The sequence below is a fragment of the Drosophila subpulchrella genome, chromosome 2L (assembly GCF_014743375.2).
Source record: "Drosophila subpulchrella strain 33 F10 #4 breed RU33 chromosome 2L, RU_Dsub_v1.1 Primary Assembly, whole genome shotgun sequence".
Classification (NCBI taxonomy): domain Eukaryota; kingdom Metazoa; phylum Arthropoda; class Insecta; order Diptera; family Drosophilidae; genus Drosophila; species Drosophila subpulchrella.
Genome location: NC_050610.1, coordinates 14,276,420 through 14,287,764, shown reverse-complemented (window position 1 = coordinate 14,287,764; position 11,345 = coordinate 14,276,420). Strand labels below are relative to the sequence as shown.

Here is an 11,345-nt window from a genome sequence, read left to right as displayed (position 1 = left end):
AGTTACACTGGTGAGCAGGAAATACTAAGTGACGCTTAAAAACTTGTTCTTTATCTTAACAATTTTTGGAAAATTTTAAAAAATTGACGAAAAATCCCAAGCTCTTAATGATACTCAAATTCACACAATAAACAAATTGTTAACATGGTATGTGTTCGTATTGTAAGAGTACTGCACTAAAATAACTATATTTTTCTCATGTTAGATCCTAAAAATATAATTACAAATTATAAATTATATAATTGTAAATTATAATTATTACATTAACCAAGAAAACAATTTTATTTTTAAAAAACGTTAAAAATATCTTTATAAATAAATGGTCCAGTTATAATTTTCTTGCTTGTTGACCAGTGTTATCGATAGACTTTCCATACAAGTGTTTTTGTTTGTCACTATCGCGGCGCTTGGAAATAAACCAAAATAATAAGGAAATAGTTGGAAAACATCTCCGAAATGTCCTTTCTGCGCGGCTCCGTGAGCTATGTGTGGTGCACCACCAGTGTCCTGGGCAAAGGAGCCACCGGTTCCGTTTTCCAGGTGAGTTTGGCTTACGACTCCGAATTTTCCTCCTGACTCACTTTCCTTTCGAAATTTCCTTGTTTTCTAGGGGGTCAATAAGATCACCGGCGAATCGGTGGCGGTTAAGACCTTTAATCCCTACAGTCACATGCGACCGGCGGATGTCCAGATGCGGGAGTTCGAGGCCCTAAAGAAGGTCAACCACGAGAACATAGTGAAGCTGCTGGCCATCGAGGAGGATCAAGAGGGTCGTGGCAAGGTGATCGTGATGGAGCTCTGCACCGGCGGCAGTCTCTTTAACATCCTAGACGATCCGGAAAACTCGTACGGACTGCCGGAACATGAGTTCTTACTGGTGCTGGAGCACCTCTGCGCCGGAATGAAGCATCTGCGGGACAACAAGCTAGTGCATCGCGATCTCAAGCCCGGAAATATCATGAAGTTTATCTCAGAGGACGGGCAGACCATCTACAAGTTAACAGACTTTGGTGCTGCCCGAGAACTGGAGGATAATCAGCCTTTTGCCTCGCTGTACGGAACCGAGGAGTACCTTCATCCCGATCTCTATGAGCGTGCTGTGCTGAGGAAGTCCATTCAGCGATCTTTCACCGCCAATGTAGACCTGTGGTCTATTGGGGTTACTTTGTACCACGTGGCCACTGGCAATCTGCCTTTTAGACCCTTTGGGGGAAGAAAGAACCGGGAGACCATGCACCAAATCACAACCAAGAAGGCTTCCGGGGTTATTTCCGGCACTCAGCTTTCCGAAAATGGACCCATAGAGTGGTCCACCACCCTGCCACCGCATGCACATCTTTCGCAGGGATTGAAAACCCTGGTGACTCCTCTCCTAGCTGGCCTTCTCGAGGAGAACAGGGAGAAAACCTGGTCTTTCGATCGGTTTTTCCATGAGGTGACGCTTATATTGCGCAAGCGCGTCATCCATGTGTTCTTTACCAATCGCACTAGTTCTGTGGAAGTATTCCTGGAGCCCGACGAGCAGATTGACAACTTCCGGGAGCGCATTTTCCTGCAGACCGAGGTGCCGCTGGAGAAGCAGATCCTACTGTTCAACAACGAGCATCTAGAAAAGAAGGTCACTCCACGAACCATAGGTAAGTCTATAATTTTTGAGGTTTCTTTGTGCGACACTAATGCTCTTCATACTTTCAGCAAAAGCATTCCCTATTACCACCACAGAGCAGCCCATATTTCTGTACAGCAACGACGACAACAATGTTCAGCTGCCCCAACAATTGGATCTACCCAAGTTCCCCGTGTTTCCTCCCAATGTATCTGTGGAGAATGATGCCAGCTTGGCTAAATCCGCTTGCAGTGTTGGTCACGAATGCAAAAGACGCGTGGACATCTTCACTTCCATGGATATACTTATAAAGAAGGGAGTGGAGCACTTCATAGAGATGCTAATAACCACGATTACTCTTCTTTTGAAGTGAGCAAATGGAGGCATTACCTTGAAACCTTTAGATAATGATTTAAATTTCAGAAAAACCGAGAGTTTTGACAACTTGCTTTCCACGGTGATTGACTATGCAGATGTGGTGCACAGCATGGCCAGAGTGGTGAGTGGTTTTGGCTTCTTATAAAGAAAATGTTTTAACAATTTGTTGCACTATGTCTTAGACAAAGGGGGATCAGGAGTTGAAGACCCTGTTGACTGCCTTGGACAACGTGAAAAGCGACTTTGATGGCGCTGCCGATGTGATCTCACAAATGCACAAACATTTTGTCACAGATGATGAACTGAAGTATGACATACAAAATAACCAAATAATAAATATTATATAATTAACTTTATCCAACCAGCGACCAATGGAATTCTTCAATGCATGGAAAGAAGTGTCCTTGTAGGACCAGGGCCAGTGCCCAGGCCAAGTATCTTGTGGAAAGGCTGCGGGACTCCTGGCAGCATCTGCTGCGAGATCGTGCTACGCGTACGCTGACCTACAATGATGAGCAGTTCCATGCTTTGGAGAAGATCAAAGTGGATCACAATGGCAAGCGCATCAAGGCCTTGCTTATGGACAATGTAAATCCCACAGTGGCTCAGATCGCAGAGTGCCTGGCAGATTGGTACAAGTTGGCTCAGACTGTCTATCTTAAAACACAAATCCTGGAGAAGGACGTTCGTGATTGCGAGCGAAAATTAAATGGCATACGAGATGAACTGTACCACGTTAAATCGGAGCTAAAACTGGACGTGGACACAAAGACAATAAACAATAATAACCAGCTGGCCAAGATCGAGGAGCGGAATCGGTTGAGGGTGATGCAGCAGCAGCAACAGGAAGTGATGGCTGTTATGAGAACCAATAGCGAGATAATAAGTTTGCTTAGCAAACTGGGAATCGCAAATGGAGGTCTTGAGAACAGTTAGTCTGGAGAGTCGTGAAAGTGAAAGAGTATTTTATTCGCTTTTGTTTACCTTGTAAGTTTACAATAAATTTTTGATTTTATATGAAACTTTAAACATATAAACACAGAATTTTCTTACGAATGTCACTTTATCATATTTGTAGTTGTAGGTCATCTAATAATTTATTTTATCATGCTGAAATACAATTTAATTTCCGTTAATAGTTAATTTGTAATTGTAATTTAACTGTCTATACATTAAAAAGCGGACTAGACTTCATGGCACATACAATTTAAAAAATTTTATAATGCCCTATGGCTAGAATGCAATGTATAATTAATTATTTACATTCTCTAAACAAGTTTACTTTTGACGATACTGATGATGATTCTTTCGTATATTGGCTCCATTATGTTGTTGTCGCTGGGAATGCAATTTTGTGGGAATATGATCGCCGGCATCGGCGCGACGAAGTACTTCAGCATAAGATAAATCTAGCTTTTTGAGTTTGTGTAAATCTTGCGATACCGTATTATGATAAAATTCAACGCCATTTAGCTCTATTACACGGCCACGAGAAGTCTGGGGAGTATTCATATTTTTGTTATAGATCACCATTGGTGAACCGTTCCAATTGCTTGAGGAAGGTGTATTCCTTCGACGATTACTGCGTCCGAATTCCGCATTCAGTGTATCCGTACACATCTTTGAGCTGCCTTGTCCACCACGGTTGTTCATGGCAAGTGGACTGTTTCTGGGAGTAAACTCCCGCGAATTGAACAATTCGATACGATCTCCGGATGCGCATTGGTTTCGGTGCTTTCGTCGGTTCTTCTTTTTGATTCCGACACCTACGGTTAGATATTCGAGAGGTTCCCGCTTAAGTGGAGTAAGTACCTGGCCATTTTCTTTAATCTGCTTAATATTCGGTTCACCGACTGTCGTTTCCTTAGAAGAGCTATTTAACAAGGTAGATTGCGTATGGGATGAGTGGTTCTGTTGATTCCTGACTTCGAAGATGTGTTTTTTGGCTGTTTTTCGCTCCAATTTGGTAACGCACTCGGACATGGCTATGGACTGATTAGATATAACTGAGGACACGACGCTCTGGGTGTCGTCATCAATGAAGTCATCTGGAGATTCCTCCCTTTCGGGTGTTACCGGTGGTACTTTGGCCGGCACCAGGGGTAATCTTTCCTGTACGTCGTCATGCAGGGACGGTAGTTTGTCTACTTCGTTATTATCAGCAGCTTTCTTGAGCACTCCGAAGATCTCCTTGAAAAGTTCCCTGTACTCGGGCCTATTCCGGAAATGAGATTCAATGGGACTGACATCGTCATAAATACTGAATTTGCAATCGTTTCCGTTACTAATTGAGCAAAGGAAGAAGCTGGGTCGCTCGTCAGTTTGTGTATATTTGTTGCTAGTTTCATCCGAGAATCCCGATGATGTAGTTTCAGATTCGGAAAACTCAGTTGGAGTGCGCTTACGAGTGGCGTCCAACATAAGGTCAGATTCTTTTGAGCTATTAACAATTGTTTCGGTTTTTTTGCTTTGACTTAATTCAGTTATAGTCTTGCCATCTGAGTTGCTGACAAAATTGTTCTTGGCCGCATTTGAGGTTCTCTTAACTTCCACCAAAGCTTCATATTTTTCGACTAGGTCTCGATAGGGATTTGGTTTATCGCATCCGTTAAGATTAAGATCTTCGGAAATTTGAAAACGTTCCTTGTAGTCCGCAGCACTATTATCGCATTTTGAGGTGTTTTCGCTTTGTATGCTTCGGTCGTCGTCCTCGTAGATTTCATCAGTTGGAGCGATGGAGGATTGGTCATCCATGTTGGTATTGCTCTCGTTTATGTCCCTCAGGCAGCGACTACACATTTGGCCTTGTCTTACGTCATCCAGAAGACTGAACTCTTCGTGCATCGACATGGTTCCCTCATTGCCACTGTTTTCAAGAAGACGACTCTGCAGACCCTGGTTATCCTGGATAATGGTCACCAACTGTTCTTCCAGCTCAGTGCAACGCTGCTGTTCAGCCAAGAAATCTCGCTTCAGGATCTCCATTTCGCTGAGAAGCTTTACCAATTCCTCATTATCTTCACCCTTAACGGCAGTCCTCTCGCACATGGTGGCATTACTGAAAGAGATATCCTCCAGTCCGGTTGAGTTCGCAATGGCCATAACATCCAGTTTTGAAAGCTCCAAATTCTGTTCCTTGCACAATGACTGAATGCTATGGCTAGAAACGGAACCCTCTGCAGAATGTTGCATTCTATATCGCTCCTGCTGCAATTGATCCACCTTCCGCCGTTCGGTGCTTAAAGATTGCCGGGCATCGCTTAGCAACTGATTCAGTTCTTCACAGCGGGCTTCCAAAACCTCCGTATTGGTGGTCAACGATTTAATTTGCTTTTTATCCCGATTCTTTTCCAAATTAAGTCGCTGATTGGCACGTTCCAGATCCTGAATACCGACTTCCAGTTGCTCGTAAACCTTAAGCCGTGAATCATTCACCTCGGTCATCGCATTTATATGCTTACGTAGGTGCAATATCTCCAGTTCCTGTTCATCCCCCTTGATTTTATAATCCTTTATAAAGGTTTCCAGTTCCTTATTACGTTCTAGAAGGGTTTTGCCCAGTTCGGCAGCTAATTGTAGGTCATCGAGCATGAATTGTGATACGTTTTCACAACCAGCCATACCGCGATTGGATTCCTCCATCTTGGACTTAGACCTTTGTAAGCTTCGGCTTAAAGCAAAATCTAAAGAAAATGTAAAGATTTAATCGATATTAGATGGTTTTGATACAGAGCTTTCAAGGAAAATTCAGGATTACTTGTCAAATGTCCTCTCAACGGTGGAAAAACAGCTACAACAGTAACTTTTTTACTGTTTCATCCCCAAAAACAAAAAGTATGGTATTGCACTGACTGCAAAAAAAGCCCTACTTGTTTAATGCAACTGCATTTAAAAATGTACTGCTATATCTTATAAGAATTACACATTAGTAAAGAAAACAAAGATTAATATTTCCCTAACGATCCAGAAATAATTTAAAATCAGGATTAATCACATTAGGGGTACTCGCGAAACGTAATGGGATATTCTTAAGGTTTGCTTGTTTTTATTGGTTAGAACAAATATTTCGAAATACAAACGCTGATTTGTTAATAAACACAATTATATAAATATAAAAACTAATTTTTTCTGCAACGAATTGGTTCTGAAAAATGTGAGCTTAAAAAATATTAGTTCGATATGGGAATACCCCTTATAAAAAGTATTCACGGGTTTCATTCAATAAATGTTGGCTGTAGCCGTTATTTATATTTAAAATTTACTTGATTGAAGACAATTTGCGCATAGAATATTTGATTATATAATAATTGATAAATTATAAAATTTGCTAATTTTAGATTTTTTTGCAGTCTCGTTTAGTTTCGCTTCGGAAATAAATGTAGATTTATTAAAAATTTAATTGCATTTGTTCGTTAATATTTTAAGTTATAAATTAACAAACAACGATTGTATTTCACTTGTGACGCCACCTTGTCACAACGATAGTTTTGCCTAAATCATCAACCACAGCCTGGTCACACTTATTCCCCGGCGTTCATGTTTGTTTTGATTTTGTTTTCCGCCGTTTATTTTGATTTCTTGAGAGGATGAACCCCCCACCATGCTATACACTCTAGTCCGGGTAGCCGAATTCGTGGACCAGTTCCTACTGCGCCCGCTGGCCAGCGTGATCGATGCGGTGGTCACCGGCGTGTACTACTTCCTGTGGTGCAGCTACTTTGTCGGCTATTGCCTGGTGGAGGGCAGCACAATGGGATGGAATCTGGTGAGAGCTACGGTCAGCGATATCAACAGAGGGTGCTGCGGCCTGCGCCTCATCACACTGGATGTGACGGAGTACTTGTATGGTGGCACCACGGGTGGCCTTAAGAATGCCTGGGATTTCGGCCAAGCCGTTGGCCGGTTCTTTTGCAATCTGCTCATCGAACTGGGCGATTGCATCTTGTGGGTGTTATTGCTACTCCCAAAGACCATACTCTTCATCGTGGACTGCCTTCTGGACTTTGTGTTTCACTCCATAGTAACCCGTGGCCTCAGCCTTCTAAACAGCGCATTCCGACTCTCGATCGGATTGTCCGTGCTTCTTATTCTCTACATGTTTCGGCGCTACGTGTACCTGCTGCTCATCTACCTGCTCCAACGTGCCCGCATCGAGATCTCAACAAAGACGCAAAGCGTTTATCTCTGGACTGATCAGCAATTACAGCGCTTCAGGCAGAACGTGCGGAATGATCCGGGAATCGCAGGATCCCCGAATCGCGGTGGCTGTGTGGTGTGCATGGAGCGCAGCCGGAACATCGTGATCATGCCCTGCCGGCATCTCTGCCTCTGCAAGGAGTGTTCGCAGCAACTGCGGCTGCGCTTGGAGCACCGCTGTCCTGTCTGCCGCAACGACATCATTTCGTTTCTACCGGTCTACATTTGATACTGCCTATTTTTGTAAATTTTTTAGGGCTTATTTTGTACATAAGACTGCCAATTGGAATTAGCTTTTAAGAACCCAATAACGGACTAAGAATTTTACCGAATGCCTATAGATTAAGACAATCAGAACAAAAAATGACATCCTGTTTGGACAACTGAAAAAATGTTATAACAACCTACAAATCTGAAACAAAATTAAGATTATTACAATAGAGGTTTATCCAAAGACTGCATAATAACCTCCCAAAAAACGTCCTAAATAACATTCAAAACTAAATTGTTTTATGTATTTATTTCAAACCAATGAAAATATACGATTTGTTTTGTATACATTTATGTAAATACGGTTTGGTTTCTCGTATAACTAATTTGCTCAAAAGACAGATATAGAAAAACTTTTGTTTTGGGCTTACATTTTTATTAAAATTAAATGTAAATTTAAATTTAAATCGAAATGAAATGATTCGCTTTGCTTGGTATCTTATTGCAGAGTTAATTGAATTGCAAGTAATAGGTTTTTTTTTTCATAACACTCATATGCGTACTGTTTTGGATACTTAACTGCTAAATGAAACGATCAAATAAGAGTAAAATTACATAACGGGCTATCATCTATCAAATAGATATTTGTTATAGCGTCTTTAGGTTTCACCTCTCTTTTCTTTCTGCTCATCGCTAGTAGTAGGCGCATAATTGGATTGGATATATATCTTATTTTAACTATTGTGTGGTTCTGTGTATTGGAGATATAGCGTCTGTTGCTCCAGTAGACGCACTCTATTACGAATAACATTATCTTTCGAAAAAAACGTCTAGTTGCTATATAAATTTAATTTGTGCCAATTTCTTTTGCTCTTTTTTTAATTTGTATAAAGCTTTATGCGCTGCATCTTGCTTACTTCTATCCGTTACATAGTAAAATATATATTTATATCATGTGTATATTTCATTTTATAGCAATATTAAAAAGTTCTCATTTAAAATCGTTTCATCGAAAAATTTCACGTTTTACGGTATTTATTTTGTTTCGCTTTGTAACTGTATCTCAAAAATATGAATCCACACTTGACATTTACGTAGTATATATGTATGTATTTATAAAATTACAAAAGAACAATAAACCAAAATATATATGTATATGCTCGCTCCGGTATGGCCATATCCAGCTATATCTATAGCTTTTGTGCCAAAAGTACCTAACTTGTAAAAGTAGTCGCTCTATTCAAAATATATGTGTAAATATGCATGTAGGTTTGATGTTTCCATGTTGTGTAGGTACAAAGTAGGTTCCTATAGCTAGATATATCTTTATAATATTTATATTCATGTGCATGATTGATATCCAATGTTGTAACGGCTAAAAAATGGCATCGCTTTGAGGGTTTCGAACCCGAACCTATCTAACATCTCTTTTCAAACTGTTTTGGTCACCTTACTGTTCCTGTCAAATCCTGTTTCACTATCGCTCCTAACCGTTACAAGTTCAGGTTTATTTTCGCTAAAATTGTAGTTAATTTAAGGTGCATTTTTCTTATGAAATATTGCTCTATGGTATCTAAACCCTTCAACTTCCTTAGGATGAATGTTTGAGGTGGGTGTAATCAAATGAAATGGGTCAATTTGAAATTCTATCCCACTTTTAAATTGTATTTAATAAGAAGATTTAAGGGCAACCTACAAAAACTGTTCAACACGAATATTTAAACTGGAACTTTTGTTAGGAAATCAATTTTTAAAAACTTCAAAATTTCCCATTTAATTTAATATAACCCCATTGAATTTGTTTATAGCTTCAGCTTAGCCGCATGCAGATCATGGTTTATATTTAATTTAACTTGGCCTAAATTGTCCTTAAAGATGGTACAAAATCTAGTTGTCGAACATTTGATGTGCTACATGTACAATAATTTAATAATGATCTATCTAAATTGTATAGTTATGCAGGTATGCCAATATATTAAATAGGTTTAGTAACACTTTTGTTTCGGTTCAACATGTTTCGTGCACTCGAAAGCTTGAAGAGATATGTTATTCACATTGGTTTGTGTGTTTTTGCTTTTTAGTTTACAATTAGTTACAGAAGTCTTGAATTTTACACATAGAAAATGTCTTTTAATACAAACGTTAATTGGAAAGTTGCTAAAGGCTGTACTTTGAAAATTCCTCATAACATACATTTGAAATATTTGCTATCTAATGATCGTTTTTTATTCATACTTTTTTGTTATCAAAGAAAAGTGGTACGTATAAAATAAACCATACAAAAGTTAGACATAAAAATATATATTTATGCGTGTATATATATTATAGAGTTCAATGCCAATCTATCACAAAATCACATAGAGGGTTTTCTATCGAGATAACACACACATATAGAGAGAGGCAGATCTAACGATCCATTTGCGTTTCTTTGAGAACTTAGTCGAAGTGGTTTAAGATTAAATAAAGTTTTTCTCTCGTTTAAAACGTACTAGCTACGGATATACAAGGGTTTTGGATTACCGAATACTTGGGCTTACTTTAGAGATTATTATAATATCGTATATGTTAGCTTACAGTCTAGTTTGTGTGTTTGTGTGCAACTCTCTCTGTGTCAGACACAATCATCACAAAAAGGTACTTAAACTCTCATCGTGCACTAGTTGGTGCACTGGTAAATCGAACAGAATAGTCTTAGCCTATATCTATTAGGAGCCTTAGTCTAGGACTTAACGGAAATACTTGGTTGGGCTATCAACTTTATGCTGGTTTATATATTGGCTAAGGGCAAGCATGGCTTTGCTATATGATATGATATATATGATAGTGGATTTCCACAAATTGGCAAACGATTTGAAGTTTTATCTATTTATTTGAGACATACTAAAGAAATTGAAAGAAAACAGTTGGTTTTAATTTCATCCCAATTTGTGGAACCTTTTCTGGGTTATTCTTGAAGAGAATTGCTAGGGTCTATTCTAGGGTATAAATTATATAACACTTCTGCTGCATGCTTTTATTTTTTATTTATTTGTTTTTGCCTAAAACAATTGACTAGAAGTTAGCAAAAAGGCAAGAGAGCGTTCTGTCCGTCCGTCCGTCCGTCTGTCCGTTAAAGCCGAATGTTGAGCAAGCTTTGAGTCTGGGGATATAGAAAGTGTTTCCATTGCGTGCCGCCCCATTGATTCTGACAGTCGAAATTAAACAATTTGACAATTAACGTCAACAAGTTGTAATTTCCAGTGCTGACGAGTCACGCAGGAGCTGGCTTTACACTGGAAACCCGCTGTCAAATATTCATGTCCGTAATTATCGAAGGAGCCGGGGCTGTCCGGCAAACTATCTACCACTACACTATAGATATGGCCTGGGTCTGCATTTTATTTCGGTTTTATTTTTGTGAGATTTATATATTTCTGGGTTCTACTAAAGCTAATTGGGACCTTCCTATGTAAATTATAAAGGGCATAGCTTAGATTCTAGTTTAAGGAAGCAAAGTTATGATGATACGCTTGATCGCCCTTAGAAGGGCAATGTGGTGACGAACATGTTCTCGATGAGGGCTGGCGCCGGTACGAGATCCTCCAGCTTCAGATAGAAGATCCGCTGCAGTCCCTGGACGCTCAGGGATCGCAGTTCGGGCAGCTTGCCCAACAGGCGGCTGAAGTAGTGCTGTTTCTTCTGGGCCTCGGCATTGTAGGTGACATGATCCCGCAGACTGCCGATGATCTTCATCTGCAGCAGCTCCACTTTCTTCGGCTCCCGCAGGCCATGGCGTTCTGAAGATTAAATAAGACAATAAAATAGGGGTTAAATTTGGAAATGTTTCTGTTTATAAGAATTGGTTCTCTAGGCTAGGATATGGTATCGATTATTGTAATATATTTTTCTTTAATATGATCCCCCACAAAAAGAAACCCTATATATTATTAAAAAGTGTGAGTTCTACGGATTTTCT

The 11,345-nt window shown here is 39.7% G+C and overlaps 4 protein-coding genes across 4 annotated transcripts in view; 2 read left to right on the top strand and 2 right to left on the bottom strand.

Annotated features, from left to right (window-relative positions):
* The first annotated feature begins 370 nt into the window (after positions 1–370).
* LOC119546762 (serine/threonine-protein kinase TBK1) lies at positions 371–3,013 on the top strand. The gene is made up of 6 exons (XM_037853307.1): positions 371–540; positions 611–1,637; positions 1,696–1,975; positions 2,030–2,105; positions 2,167–2,291; positions 2,350–3,013. The coding sequence occupies exons 1-6, from the start codon at positions 457–459 to the stop codon at positions 2,918–2,920; spliced, it is 2,163 nt and encodes a 720-aa protein (XP_037709235.1). The 5' UTR covers positions 371–456; the 3' UTR covers positions 2,921–3,013.
* Positions 2,930–5,825, bottom strand: LOC119546761 (cerebellar degeneration-related protein 2-like). Its single transcript, XM_037853306.1, has 2 exons — positions 5,742–5,825; positions 2,930–5,667 (listed from the first exon to the last, which is right to left on the bottom strand). Exon 2 carries the CDS (start codon positions 5,624–5,626, stop codon positions 3,263–3,265), a length of 2,364 nt encoding a protein of 787 aa, XP_037709234.1. The 5' UTR covers positions 5,627–5,667; positions 5,742–5,825; the 3' UTR covers positions 2,930–3,262.
* A 679-nt stretch (positions 5,826–6,504) lies between these two features.
* Positions 6,505–7,679, top strand: LOC119547181. The gene has a single exon (XM_037853916.1). The coding sequence runs from the start codon at positions 6,585–6,587 to the stop codon at positions 7,407–7,409; it is 825 nt and encodes a 274-aa protein (XP_037709844.1). The 5' UTR covers positions 6,505–6,584; the 3' UTR covers positions 7,410–7,679.
* Positions 7,680–7,744: 65 nt separating this feature from the next.
* LOC119547180 (probable nuclear hormone receptor HR38) overlaps positions 7,745–11,345 on the bottom strand; it is a 34,167-nt gene continuing 30,566 nt past the window's right edge. Inside the window, exon 5 of the mRNA XM_037853915.1 lies at positions 7,745–11,166. Within this exon, the coding sequence (XP_037709843.1) occupies positions 10,910–11,166 (257 nt within the window). The 3' untranslated portion in view covers positions 7,745–10,909. The remainder of the gene's footprint in view (positions 11,167–11,345) is intronic.